The following is a 15,361-nucleotide window of genomic DNA, read 5'->3' as shown; positions in this document are numbered from 1 at the left end:
ATGGAAAAAAAGATAGTTGCATTAGAAGCATTTCAGAGAAGGTTCACTTGACTCAGGGGAGAACTAGGGGACACAGTTTAAGAATAAGAGGTCCCACTTTTAGGGCAGAAGTGAGAAGAATTGTTTTCTTCAGAGGATCATTGGTATGTGGAATTCTCTTCGTCAGAATGCAGTGGAGTTTGGATCATTGAAATTATCCAAGGCTGAGATTTTTGATAAACAAGAGAGTTGAGGGTTATGGGGGGCAGACAGGAAAGTGGAGTTGAGACCAGAACTAGATTAGCCATGGTCTTGTATGGAGGAGCATGCTCAAAGGGTCAAATGTTCCTCCATAAATTCACAATTGATACTGGCCACTTGCTTTGAAGGCTCTTTTAGAATTGCTTCATAGTAAAAGTCAACAATTCTATTTTTCTGCGCATGTTTTACTTACTCTGTTCTGGTCTTCAGATTATAAAAAGGACATAGAAGCACTGACGAAGGTGTGAAAAGGGTTTTACCATTATGGTCCCAGAACCAAGAGGTTGTAATTTTTAGGAAACTTTCACTGAGCAGACTAGGCTCTTTTCTCATAAAATGAAGGCTGGAAGGTATCCTGATGGAAGTCTTAGCAATTATGGGGAGTTTCCAATGGGGTTAATTTTGAGGAGATGTTCCACCTTTGATGGAAAACCCAAAGCAAGTGGCCATTAATGTAAAGCTAGTGAGACATTGAGGAGGAACCTCTTCACTCAAGAGTGCTGTGAAAGTGGAGCTTGCTATCGCATAAAATAGTTGAGTTGAATATAGCATGGATGTAAACAAGGGGAAGCTAGTTAAGTACTAGAAAGAAGGGAATCAACAGATATGTTGATTGGCTGGGATGAAGTATGGTGGGAGGAGGCTCATTTGGAGCATGGTCCAACTGGGTCCGATGGCCTGGTGGTTTTGGGGCTGTAAATGTAATCTAATTTTATCTAAGTCTCCAGGAGCTGCTAAACTGCATTTTGAAATACCTGAAGAAACTAGGTTCAAATCAGCAAAATGCAAACATCTGGTCTTTGCTGGTGTGATGAATGTAGAAATTGTTATATTATATTTTATATTCTGTTGCAGTAATGTTATTAAAAAAACATGGTTTAGTGGGTGGCATGTGGCGCAGTGATTAGCACAGGGACTGCGGCGCTGAGGACCCGGGTTCGAATCCCGGCCCTGGGTCACTGTCTGTGTGGAGTTTGCACATTCTCCCCATGTCTGCGTGGGTTTCACCCTCACAATCCAAAGCTGTGCAGGGTAGTTGGATTGGCCATGCTAAATTGCCCCTTAATTGGAAAAAAAAAAAAAATTTCCAAAAGGAGCCTAGTGGGATACAAATGATGTAATTAATGGGACGAACTAGGTTTTGTCTGAAGTCTGTTATAGGATTATAAGTTGAAGAGCAGTTTTGCCAAATGCTGTTAGATTGAGCAGCAGTGTATTGGAAGGAACTCTCTCTAAAAGTCTCTACACGGTTGAGCAAGTAACCTGTTTTGTTAACTTTATTTATAAGTGGTATTTGAACGGTATTGGTTTACTTAATTGGGATTAGTGGCAGGTGTATATAGTAAGTTCCAAGTTTTTCCTTTTATTTAAGAATTGCTTAACTATTAATTGTAAAGCTATTTCTTTTGTAATGTGGTTAATTCTGTGTTGAAATTAAAGTTTATTTTAACATAAAAGATACCTATTGGTCAGAGTCACCACTACTGGGCCGATGTATCCTTTCCTCACAGTTTTACACATTGAAAAGTTGTTTGGGATTCTAATCCGAAGCGTGAGGTCTGGTCCGGTATCCTAACGCTGGAGCATGTTGGACAAACTATCTGTTTAATTATCACCGAATATTTGAGAAATATGAACCTACAGCTGTGCATTTGTACTAATGCCTTAAATATGAAATGCCTCCTGAATCTCAGGAAGTCAATTTTAGCTCATTCATTCCTAGGTTGACACCTTTGCAGTCGGCGACATTGTTCGTGTGATGGATGATTTAGAAACTGTAAAAAGATTTCAAGCTGGTCATGGCGAATGGACGGACAGCATGGCGCCAGTAAGTGCCTCTGTAAAGCATATCACAGGCAACACAATTGGCCATTTGGAAATTCCTTGATTCGTACACAAATAATCTGTGTCATTGGACCCATTGTATATTTAGCATTGTTTATTAGGACATGACCCACTTTACTGTGAATTCAGATATTTGTCTGTGCAGGCAATCACTTTATCTTCCAGATCATTCGTTTGAATGGCCAATTCTCACAATCTTGATTAAAGTGGCCATTCTTCATATGGGAGCCAAGAGAGTGAATGTTCGGAGGGTATTAAACCATGACTGGGATTATAGCCTAACTTGATGCTGTCCTCACCCTGTGCTAGAACCAGAGGTGATTGAGTGGTGATATGGGTGGCCAGCCTATTTTTTGTTGTCCCTTTTCCCCCTGTGACCCAGTGGTATGCAGGTCAGTTGTCAGTGCTCTGGTAGGGCTAACTATCTTAGCTTTGACCAGGCGCGATACATTCTTGATCTTGGAGGCTCGAGTATTCACTACCTTGATCAGTTAAATCAGCTCTTGCTGAGTAAGAAGTTGCTGTCTTGCTACAATTCACATAAAACACTATATTTATCGTACAGCGTTATATTCTGGATTCCTCATTGCACTAAATATTATTTCCATTATACGTCCTGTAGGCACTGGGACAGATTGGGAAGGTACTAAAGGTATACGGTGATGGCGATTTGCGTGTGGGAGTTGGGGGCCAAACCTGGACCTTTAACCCTGCATGTGTAACCACAGCACAACCAGGCGAGGTGGATGCCAATCTCATGACAACAGACAACACAAATGATTCAGCAAGTAAGATGGTTTAAAAAGAATATGTTCTTGATTCTACTTTTTTTACTTTAGGTGGAACCTCTTGAACAAGTTTAACAATTTTAGCATCAAATGTCCTTTCCAGCTTTCAAAATACGCAAATCTTTGAAGCTAAGTTTATAAAGTAGAATTGGAAAATGCAGAGAGTTAATAGGACCATTTCTAATTCTCACCTTAAAATCTATATAAGGGGGAAATGGATTTTGTTGATGGTTTGTGAACGGTAATTTAACCCAACTCACCCTACACTAAAGTGACAGAATCCGCTCGGCATCCTGCCTGATCCCATTGTCCACTTACTTTAGCAGAGAGTAACATCGAGAAGGATGTAAATGGATGATCAATCTGAATCTGATTTTCCACATGGCACATTAGGTTAATGTCACTCTCAATGGGCTTAATGTAACATATGGCAGCTTCAGTGTATTGTCACTTGCCAATTTATTATCATGCACTTCTTTAGAATTATCCACCATCAAAACACAAAGGGATATGTTTTCCTCTGGTCTGTTACTTAGCTATGTTTAATTTTCGAACAACATTTTCATTAAAATCTGACCTTTTAAACATCACTGTGTCTCCTGCCAACACAACAAGGCCGCCTGCACATGCACACTGGTCCGCACAGCAGTCACTGTGCTACACCCAGCCTGCCAGAAAGCCTTTCCATTAAAATCTGTTCATCCTTCAGAAACAGCATCTCACTTTGAAATAGGGAGGAAAAATTGATGGCAGAGAGACAGTCAGTGAGTCAGGGATGTGAGATACTGCTCACCATAAAAAGTATCGCTTCCAGAAAACCTTCTAAAGTCTGCCTTACCTAGAAAACTTCTATTGGAGAGACAGAAGATGCAGCCTCATTTCTCACTGATAGTGTATCAGAGACAAATGCAGTATTGATCTCACACTTGGACTGTGCCAGTGAGTGATTAAAAGTCAAATATTTAACCCTCGCTTGTCTGTTTTAATCTCTGCAGATTTTGGATAGAATTTATTCTTCCTCAATTACACACCTGGGTTGCACATGGCTCCTCTCTGCACTCTGTAATAAAACAGAGGGAATATCCCTGTCTCTTCGGAACTGGGGATGTGCCCGGATACAGTCAAAGTTTGCGTTAATTTTCTTTTGCACAGATTCTGGATGAGAGTCTGTAAAACATTTTGCAGAAACAATAGTATTGGACATTTAATATACCCGCAGACCTTATGTGGTCTCGGTCAGTGAGTTGGAGTATCGCACCTTTGGAACAATAGGGATGTTGGCAACAAATGGGGAGGGTGTGATGGGGAGATGTTACAAGTAGTTTTTGATTTGTTCTTTTCCCACCCTCCAGTTCCAATTAACTTTGTTTTATTTCTTAACTTTTTAACTTAAATTTCAGATAATTGCACCATTCCTAGGAGTCAGCCAGAGATTAAAGCAATGACATTTCATGACATACCGTATGCTTTGAGTAGCCTTACTTTGTTCTTTGCACGCTAAATCAAAACTTAATTTTGACTTTTAGCACAACAATTTCTCCTCTCCAACCCAAATGCATTTCAATCATCAAACCTTCAGAGGTAGAACAGTTATTACCACAGATTGAGGCCTGATTTAAACAAATATTTGTGTGGAGGCCAAGGAAAGAATGAAAAAAAAATGTGAGATTGGAAGTCCGTAATTTTTGTTTGAGTACAATAAGTGATTCCCTCTCTCTGTACCTGTCCCTTTCAAAACTGCTCCTCGCCCCCTCCTCAAAAAATCCTCATTCTCTGACATTGCAAGCTACTGCCTCATCTTCAGATTTTTTTGTGTAGAAATATGAAATTGTAACATTAACTACTTTCCAACCTTGTAATTAATGAAGCAGCAACTCAACTCCATAAAACCATAAGAAATAGAAACAGGAGTGGGTCACTCAGTTCTTCGAGCCGGCTCCAGTAAGATCATGGCTGATCTAAAACTCACTAAGTCCACTTTCCTATCTTCTCTCCGTAGCCCTTAATTGCCCTACTGATTAAAAACCATGGTCCGGCGTGGCGGCGCAGTGGTTAGCACTGCTGCCTCACGGCGCCGAGGACCTGAGTTCGGTCCCGGCCCCGGGTCACTGTCCGTGTGGAGTTTGCACGTGCTCCCCGTGTCAGCGTGGGTCTCACCCCCACAACCCAAAACGATGTGCAGGGCAGGTGGATTGGCCACGCTAAATTGCCCCTTAATTGACAAAAGGTTTTTAAAAACCTATCGATCTCAGCCTTGAAAATGTTCAAGAACTTGGCACCACAGGTTCCTGGGGTAAATAATTCCAAAGAATCACCGCTCTTTGAAATAAGAAATGTTTCCCCAAATCTGTCTTAAATGAGCACCCACCTTATTCTGTGACTATACTCTCTGATCCTACAGTCTCCCGTGAGCGGAGACATCCTCCCAAATCGAGAGTAAGAAAGCAGCTCTACAAATGGCTGAGCTCCAGCAAAAAACCTGAAACCTAAAGCACAGATGGTGTGGAGAAAGTGCAGGAGACCCAGGGGTTAGCTGACAACCATGACCTGCGAGGTTTCTTTAGTGCAGTCAAGACCTCCCACGGCCCAAGCACCCAAACCCCCCTCCACTGCTGGTCAAGAATAGAGAGGCAGTCAGCGCCCGCTGGAAGGGGAAGACCTCCTTAACAGAGACTCTGTCTTCAACGCCAGTGTCCCCAACTCCATCCTGCTACCATCTCAGCCCCATCCCAGCCCGAGGTAGCAAAGGCTATCTGACAGCTAAAGAATAATAAGGCATTGGGAACCGATGCAATCCCCGCTGAAGCTCTAAACCATGGCAGAGAAGCACAACTGGTGGGAATAGATTACCTCATTTCCATTATCTGGAAGGAGCAGAACATGCCAGGAAAGCTCAAAGATGCAGTAATCGTGGACCTCTTCAAGAAAGTTGAACAGTCGAACTGTAGGAGGAATTTCTCTGCTGTCAGATATAAGACCATAAGACATAGGAGCAGAATTAGGCCACTCGGCCCATCGAGACTGCTCCGCCATTCAATCATGGCTGATATTTTCTCATCCCCATTCTCCTGCCTTCTCCCCATAACCCCTGATTCCCTTATTAATCAAGAACCTATCTATCTCTGTCTTAAAGACACTCAGTGTCTTGGCCTCCACAGCCTTCTGCGGCAAAGGGTTCCACAGATTCACCACCCTCTGGCTGAAGAAATTCCTCCTCCTCCTCTCTGTTTTAAAGGATTGTCCCTTTAGGAGAGATGGTGTCCTCTGGTTCTAGTTTTTTAGGGAACGTCATCTCAAAAATCCTCCTTAATCGCCTTCATCCTGTGGTTGAAGAGTTCCTCCTGGAGCCCCATGTGGATTCGCTCACTTAAGAGGCACAACGGACATGATATTCACCATGTGGCAACTACAAGAGAAATGCAGGGAACAGCATCAACCCTTGTACATGACCTTCTTTGACCTCACAAAGGCCTTTGACATTCAACCGCGAGGGATTATAGAGCGTCCTCCTCTGTTTCAACTACCCCCAAAAACTCATCACCATCTTCTGTCTACTCCATGATGACATGCAAGCCGTGATCCTAACCAACAGATCGACCACAGGCTCAATTCACATTGGGACTGGGATCAAGCATGGTGGTGTCATCACACCGATGCTCTTCTCGATCTTCCTTGGTGCAATACTCCATCTCACCCTCAGCATGCTCCCCGCTGGAGTGGAGCTAAACTACAGAACAAACGGGAACCTCTGCTGCCTGCAGGCCAGATGCAAGGTTATTGAACGATGCTTGCATCATTCGGCACTTGGAGGCCGAGCTCCAAGCCACCATCAATACTTCACTGAGGCATACAAGAGCATGGGCCTTACACTACAACCATAAAACAAAGGTCCTTTACCAACCTGCCCCTCCTTCACAATACTGCCGCCCCGGTTGTCAAAATCCACGAGAAGGCCTTACAACGTGGACCACTTTCCAAACCGTGAGAGCCTACTGTCAACAAGGGCAGACATTGACGACGTGGTTCAATATCACCTTCAGTGAGCCAACGCAGCTCAGTCTTTGATCGTCTGAGGAAGAGTGTGTTTGAAGACCAGGACCTCAGATCTGGCACCAAGCTCATTCTCCACAGAACAGTCTGATATCTGCCCTCCTATATGGCTCAGAGATGGGGGTCTACATACAGCAGGCACCACAAAACATTGGAGAAATACCACCAGTGCTGCCTCCGCAAGATCCTGCAAATTGATTGGCAGGATAGACGCACCAAAGCCCGTGTTGTCACTCAGGCCAACATCCCCAGCATCAAAGTATTGACCCTCTCGATCAGCTCCTCATGCCTGACTTGGAGCTTCGACATGGCACGCGAGCCCCAGGATAGCAGAGGCAATGCTTCAAGAACATCCTGAAAGCCTCCGTGAGAAAGTGCAACTTCCCCACTGACACCTCGGAATCCCAGGCCCAAGACCAGCATCCGGAAAGGAGCTCAGTGCCTCTGGTTTCATCACCGAGAGCAAGGTGAAGCCAAGCGTCGACAGTGAAACCCCACCCAGCCACTCCTCTGACCACCGCCGCCCCACCTGTGGCAGAGACATTGGATTCAGCCACCTGAAACTCATTTTTAGTATGGAAGCAAGTCATCCTCAACTCCGAGGGACTGCCAAAGAAGATGAAGAATGAATTTTTTTTTTTTTAAATTTAGAGTACCCAATTTTTTTTTTCCAATAAGGGGCAATTTAGCATGATCAATCCAGCACATCTTTGGGTTGTGGGGGTGAAACCCACGCAGACACTGGGAGAATGTGCAAACTCCACAGGGTCAGTGACCCAGGGCTGGGATTCGAACCCAGGTCCTCAACGCCCCAGTCCCAGTGCTAACCACTGCACCGTGCTGCCCTATGAAGAATGCATTCTGATCATGTTCACCAAATGCTCCTCTGGCCCCATCCTTTCCTTCTGTTTAACAGAATGAATTTTATCTGCTTTGGTTTCTGGTTGACTGACAGGAAATGTGCAATTATCTGAAAGCTCAGTAAATTCCAAAATTCGATCCACACAGGCTCTGACACATACCTTCTGCAAAGTCAAGCACGTCAGTTTTTAATTGCCATTTTTAAAAAACTAATCTGATTATTCTGAATTTAGAGTCACACTCAGCACCTGAAACTAATAGCAAGGGTATTTGAATATCGTTTTAAAATAAATCTTATTTACAGCTTCCAACATTTTCTTTTTGTCTTTTATCTTTAACTTGTGAGTTGGTGCAGCTAGGAATTTTTATTGTTAGTACTATTAAAATAAGCTTTGGCCCAGATGTTTTGAGTGCGCTCTGGAGAACTCGTGGTGCAATGGGTGAGAAACCGACCTCTCGCTTTGGACATTGATTCAAATCCAGCAGAGGTTGATGGTAGGGCGATCACGTGCGAGTGATCTTTGTGAATAAGCTTTGGCCCGCAGCGTGCCACTGTCCAATTCACTGGTAATTGGTGTGAGGTTAGTAATTCCAATTGGAACCCACAAGGATTGCTGATGTTGGGAGGAGTTGTGGAGCCCAAAGACCTATTGTTGGACCAAAAATAAAATCTATTTTCTCAGAGTTATTACTGAGTAGATAGAGTTCATTTGGGCTATTAGCCCATACCGGCTTTCTGACGAGCAAACAGCCAATCCCATTCCAGCTCTGACCCTGTAGCCCTGCACGTTTATTTCCCTTTCCCTCAAGTGCCCATCCAGTTACCTTTCTTAAGATCATTGATTGGCTCTACTTCCACCATGCTAGTAGGGACCAAGTCCCAGGTCATTACCATTCATTGTGTAAAAAAGAAAAGTTCTCTCTCTGCCCTGTATTTCTTCTATTTTGTAGTAATTGATCAGGATTTCTTTCTTGACAAGTCTAATGACCCTACTGGCAATGTGCAATTCATGGACATTCTATAAGGAATAATTTGGCTTAACTCTGATTTCCCCATTTCCTAATTCATTTGGAGAGCTGGCACAGCTTCAAAGGGCTGGATTCTCCAAAAATGAAGCTATGTCCCCACGCCGGCTGGCGAAAACGCTGGCATTTCACTCGCCAGATTCCTGCAAAAAATAAAGAGCAATTCACTTAGCTGCAGGGAGCTAGCAGGGACCCGTCGTGAAGCTCGCAGCATTGGCTGTGGATACGGGCCCCTGCATGTCTGGTTCCGAGTCCGCGCACGGCGGCGGCCTCCAGCGGCCGTGCCGCGGCGAGCGCCATGGCGGACTCGGACCACGGCGGACTCGGACCACGGACAATCGCCAAGAAAGAAGGTCCCCCCCCGATAGTCCCCGCGCCCCTCCATCGGACCGGCCCGATCGCCGCCCCACCCCCCCGAAAGTGCTGGATCCCCCTGCCCCCCACCGCGGGGCTACGGGGAATCCAGCCCACAATGTGTCCAATGGCTGCCTCCTCTGCTCTGACAATTCTGTGAAAGTTACTTATTTTTAAAAATTCCAATTAAGGGGCAGCTTAGCGTGGCCGATCCACCTACCCTGCTCATCTTTAGGTTGTGGGGGTGAGACCCACGCAGACACAGGGAGAGTGTGAAAGTTACTATGTGAAAGTTGGTGAATATTGGAAAGTGCCTATTGACCTTTGCCCCTGCATTAAGCCGGTGCTTTGGGGGGAAAGTAAGAATGAACAGAAGATAAACTGTATCTGCAAATTTATAGAGACATCTGCACCTTGCATCATCCCAGAACTGACTTGGCTGTGTCAAATACCGCCGGGGAATCACAATGTGGAACTTCAAACAATGTTGGCAGAAAGAAGAAAGAATTATCTTTTTGTTCATAACTGTAGGTTCAGTCATCTCTGTCTTGGAAAAATTGCTGTCACAGTCAACTGATCAGGACAATCCCGGACGGATAGTACTGGAGGCAGCTCATGGGAATGCTGCAAAGGTTCGGGATTTAGTTCAGAAATATCCAGAGAAGGTAAGTGTGGATGTTTACTCTGAATGTTCCTCTACCTTCATGGCACAGCTTTATTTCGTGCTAAATTATATTTTTGTCGAACTGTGAGACATTACTGCAGCAAGGGTGGTGTTTCTGCAGAGTCGTGCTATTCACTTTATGCCTCAAAAGTTGCAAAGTGTGTGACGGTTTAAGCTTTGCCTGTGGTCCGAAGTAAAGAGTTCCCAGCTTCATGCCAAACTTGCAGGAACATTGGCGTAAAATTACCTATATTCAAAATTTCCTCACCCTCAAAGGATTCCCTTCAAGGTTCTGATCAGGAAATTACCCCCAGCAAGTGGCCCTGGAATTGCTGTGGATTTTGAAGAAATTGTACAAAATACCCGGAGTAGCAAAATGAGCTTGAGTGCTTCAGCACGGAGTGATATCAGTTACAAGAAAAGTCAGAACGCAGTCTAGTACTTTGCTTCAAAGCAAAACAGCAATGTTGTTACTGGCTATTCTCCCACTCGGATCATTTACTCCCCATTTAAAAAATATTCGGCTTTCTGCACAAATGTTATTTTTTTAACCAAATCTCTTCTGACTTGCATCAATGCAATTGCCACGGACGTTTCCATTTTCTTTTGTCACTGTTTAGATGAGCTTTCTTTCAACAGAACTTTTTACCCAAACTTACTAAGGTAGTGTTATTTTAAGCTCACAGTTAAGTACTGCTGGCCTTTAGCGTTTAGTCGACCCCCGAGAGTTGCATATTCAAGTCAAGCAAAGGCACATCAGAGCAACAGTGTGATCTTGTGTATATTATAGACTTGCTAGGAATTCATATGAAGTGCTGAATTGCATTGTCTGATTTGATGCAATGCTACACTTATTATGTAGGATGTGCGTAAGCTAGTTTTGACTTTAAAAGGCCGCATGGAATGGGCCCATTGCAACGATTGTTCAACCAATGCTTATATAGAATTTACTCATCATGGGCTAATAACTTAGACAGATCATCTTCTCTTCCCTAATTTCAATGAAGGCAGCTATCAAAGCACAAAGGCAATGAGAATATAAAATATTTAGTTTGAGAATTAACATTTTCCCAGTCCCTGAAGGTAACCCTTCCACAGTAAAACAAATAAAACCAGTACTCCCGTTGAATGTAACATCAGCTTCAAAGTACAATTCCCAACAAGGCAATAAACTAATCCCGTAATGGGTTCTGTTGAAATGGCTGCATGTTACACTGCTACCCAGAACCAATTTTCACACAACAATGGTGCCCATAATGTTGTTTGGCTGTTCTTTCATGCAAGTAGCCCACCCAACTCTCTCCCACCTGCATTGCTTGTGAGTTAGAGGAAATATTAGGACCCATTGATGTGGAAGGTTGTTTTTTATTCACTGACATCCTGACTAAGAGCACGGAGACCACGCCAGATACAACAGAAACAGCTGCTTATGAAACAGTCACTCAGGGACAATTTCAACATTCTTCTCTGTTGCACAGGTCGACGTAATGAATCAGGGAAAGACGGCATTGCAGGTGGCTGCCCACCAGGGACACATTGAGGTGGTGAAAATTCTTCTGCAGGCAAACGCAAAGCTCGAGATTCATGATGAGGATGGTGACACAGCCTTGCATTATGCATCATTTGGGTACGAATGTTTTTTTTTTTAATGCGTGTGTCAGTGGCTGTGTAACCAAGTCAGGGTCTCATTTTTGGTAAATAATTTTGGTGCTTGTTGTAACCCTTTTAACCTTCCAGTCGGAAAACGTACTAAGTGTACGTGGCTGGTGGGTTTTTGGCTGTGATGAATTGACCGGCCTGCCCACATTGCTTCCCAGATAGCACAGCTGAAACCGAAAGCTCTTCTCCAGTTAAACGCACACATCCACAATGTGACGTGGCATGTTGCTGCATCCCCCCATTATCTTGTGCTACTATCTCATTTCAACGTGTAGAAAACAATGAACACAATGCTCTAGATGCCAAATGCTAGCCCGTTAAAAGGGTGCTTTACTATAATTTAAATGTGTACAACTTATATATTTTAAGCTTATCCAACTTGAGAATTTAGCAGCCTCGACAGCATTAAATTGAGCAGCAAATCCAATTCCAAGGACCAATTCGTCGTCATCCCCTAGAGTTGTTCACCTCAAAATTTTTGAAAACATTACAATTTATGCCTGAAAGCTCCTTCACAAATGGAGATTTCAAAGGCAGTTGCTAAAACGTTGCACCGTTGGAACAAGACTTAGTTGTCTTTTCTTTTCTTTTCCTGACGGTGTTGTCCTTTTCAGCACGGTAATATGCCTGGCAGCATGGGAGCTCGGTGGTTAGCACTGTTGCATCACAGCTCCAGGGTCCCAGGTTCGATTCCCGGCTTGGGTCACTGTCTGTGCGGAGTCTGCACGTTCTCCCCGTGTCTGCGTGGGTTTCTTCCGGGTGCCCCGGTTTCTTCGCACAGTCCAAAGATGTGCAGGTTAGGTGGATTGGCCATGATAAATTGCCTCTAGTGTTCAGAAAAAAGGTTAGGTGGGGTGACTGGGTTTACGGGGATGGGTTGGAGATGTGGGCTTGGGTGGGGTGTTCTTTCCAAGAGCCGGTGCAGACTCGATGGGCCGAAAGGCCTCCTTCTGCACTGTATATTCTATGAATTCAAAGTAATCAGGTATTTTTCTGAATGGTCAAGCTCTCTAATACAGGGTAAGATGGGCAGATATCCGTCCCAACACATTCCCACCATTTGCTCCTTTCAAATTTTGCCGTTGAGATTTGTACACGAATGGGAAGTGCCTGCAAATTTGCAGTTTGCCATGTCAAAATTAAGGCCAATTTAAAAACTCATTTGATTTTCTAGTCATCCACATGCCTACGTTAAATCAACATCCAGAGTTCCTTGGGACTGTGCAGTTGAAATGAGTGTAATAAGCCCTATAACAGGATTGGTAGTATTAATAATTATTAAATTTATTAAAGCAATTTCTAAACCATTTTTCTTGCAGTAGTTGGCCATGTTCATTTGGTACATCTACCATATTGGGACAATAGGTTTCTCAAAGCTAATCCCCCTCTCCCTATATTTCGAGGAGAAAGAGCAACGCAGAGATGGGTCCCAGCAGGGGCAGAGGGTTCCCGCCAGCTGGTACACTCACACTCTCACACATATACACTCAAAAACGTACCTACTACATACTGCTGTCCGTAACTCTGCCATTTGCTGAAAATAACCATGACATTGGAACCTCTATTGACTGTTATTGTAAGCAGCACCCTCAACATTCCTCCCTCCATTTCCTTTCAGGGAGTGTACACAAAGCTGAGACATCATACAAATTGAGCAATAAATGCAGGGTAAACTCCAGAATAGTAGATGACTGTAACTCAATTGTATTTTTTTTGAACCAAAACAATATGAGGATGATATCCTCTGATCTTTGTTACAGAAGCTCAATTTCAATTTAAGAAAATAGAGTTTAGAGATGTTGGTAAAATTCCCAGCTTTCCCAAGATTTCTTCCAAAAGATTCAGATTTGCCAGATATGAAGAAATGTTTTTGTCTTCACCGTACCAACAGCTACCTGATTGGAACCGTATCGTTTGAAGTAATGGTTCACAGAAACCTGCAACGAGCCTGCACCATTTAATTTGAGTGAAGTTGTATAACAGTTCCGGTTGACAGCTATATTTGGTTTTGAGTGCTGGCTCTGTGTAGCTGCCTGGCCATGGAAAGCAGGGTGTTAACAAGTGCACAGACCACCACTCGACAGTCAGTGTCCAGCGGCAGTTAACAGTCGGCGAGGCGGCCTTTTCACCTGTTTTTCCTAACCTTAAAATGGTGAATAATGAATTTAAAAACAGTAACGAGTGGTGTGTTGAACTGTGCAGGAGCTGCTTCACGGTTTTTTTCCTGCAGATTGGTGCAGGAATAACGAGCTGAACTGGCCGGATTCCATCAGTAAGCTTTGCATGTTCTCCACAGAAACCAGCCTGAGGTGGCCAAACTGCTGCTCAGCAAAGGTGCGAATGTCAACCTACTGAATGCTTCCACGTGTTCTGCTCTGCACATTGCGGTAAACAAGGGCTTTACGGAAGTAGTGCGTGCACTTTGTGAATATAACTGCAATGTCAATCTGCAGGTGAGAGAACAGTCACAAGTAACTTCACCTACTGACACTTCTAAAAAAGAAGATGGCTGTTGGCGCTAGGAATGTGTTAGCCTGGTTATTTAATGGGGGTAATGTCTGAATGCAGTGCAGAAGGCGGCCATTTGGCTCAGCTTGTCTGAACTGGCTCTCTGAATGAACTTAGTGCCGTTCTGCTGCCTAGAAAAGTCTAATTCCCTTTTGAATGTTTTGACTGAATCTGCCTCCACCACACTTCCAGGCAGTACATTCCAGATCTTATCCACGCTGTACAAATAAGTTTTTCCTCGTAACGCTCTTGCTTCTTTTGCAAATTACTTTACATCTGTGCCGTCTCGATCTGTAGGGGGAACGGTTTCTCCCTATACACTCTGAACAGACCCCCATGATTTTGAATGCCTTTATCAAATCTTTACCTTCTGTTCCCCACGGTAAACAGCCATAACCTCTCCAATCGATAAACACATCGGAAGTTTCTTATCCCTGGAACAATTCTTGTAAATGTTCTCTTCTCTCTCTTCCCTCCCCACCTTCCTCGAGCATGTGCAGTGCTCTCTCCCCCCCTCAGGCACTCTTCGTGGTGCTCTCTCCCCCTCGAGTGCTCTGCATGGTGCTCTCTGCCCCTCGAGTGCTCTGCATGATGCTCTCTGCCCCTCCTCGGGTGCTCTGCGTGACCAGCTCTCTCTCCTTGGGTGCTCTGCGTGACCAGCTCTCTCCCCCCCGGGCGCTCTGCATGCAGTTCTGTTGCCCTCGGCGGTGCGCTCTCCCCCTTGGCGGGCATGCGCGGCGCTCTCTTCCCCCTTTCACACGTGCGTGCGCGCGCCCCCCCCCCCCCCTCGGGCACAGTGCTTCGCTCACCCGCACACTAGCCAACCAACAGCAGTAAACTTGGGAAAGAAGCAGCCTATAGTTGGAGGAGGAGCTCCATTCAGCATCTTCCATTGAAACTTACTGACCGGCATTGTGAAGGTGGCTCCAGGAGCCAAGTAGAGGGGGTTTGGGAACTGCATCTGGCCCTCGAGGCCTGCACTGTATCAACACACATTCACGTCAAGCTGGTGGGGAAGACTAACCACAGGTATTCTTTCAATCAATTAAATGTGCAAGCTTGGTGAACACATCTTCAACTCTGCTGTTTTGCACTTTCCAGGATTCATATGGAGACACCCCTCTGCATGATGGAATTGCGAAGGACTATAGAGACATCATTGAAATCCTGACAGAGGTGCCGAACATCGACTTCACTCAACTAAATAATCGTGGTTTCAACTTGCTTCACCACGCAGCCTTAAAAGGCAACAAACCGTAAGAACCAGCAGAATGACTGACATATTGCAAATTGGTCTTTGTAAATATCCTGCAATACGCAGTGTAAGGAAATCGCAAGCACTAATCCTAAAACATTACAGAGCAGA

At 44.5% G+C, this 15,361-nt stretch overlaps 1 protein-coding gene across 4 annotated transcripts in view; it reads left to right on the top strand.

Moving 5' to 3' along the window:
• Positions 1-15,361, top strand: part of mib2 (MIB E3 ubiquitin protein ligase 2) — a 298,873-nt gene that overhangs the window by 251,151 nt on the left and 32,361 nt on the right. For all 4 annotated transcript variants that reach the window (XM_072477842.1, XM_072477843.1, XM_072477841.1 and 1 more), the window contains exons 8-13: positions 1,964-2,068; positions 2,708-2,873; positions 9,696-9,829; positions 11,307-11,455; positions 13,784-13,940; positions 15,097-15,251. In XM_072477842.1, the coding sequence (XP_072333943.1) occupies positions 1,964-2,068; positions 2,708-2,873; positions 9,696-9,829; positions 11,307-11,455; positions 13,784-13,940; positions 15,097-15,251 (866 nt within the window). The remainder of the gene's footprint in view (positions 1-1,963; positions 2,069-2,707; positions 2,874-9,695; positions 9,830-11,306; positions 11,456-13,783; positions 13,941-15,096; positions 15,252-15,361) is intronic.

This window comes from Scyliorhinus torazame, chromosome 16 (genome assembly GCF_047496885.1).
Source record: "Scyliorhinus torazame isolate Kashiwa2021f chromosome 16, sScyTor2.1, whole genome shotgun sequence".
NCBI lineage: Eukaryota > Metazoa > Chordata > Chondrichthyes > Carcharhiniformes > Scyliorhinidae > Scyliorhinus > Scyliorhinus torazame.
This window is presented reverse-complemented; position numbering and strand designations above follow the sequence as displayed.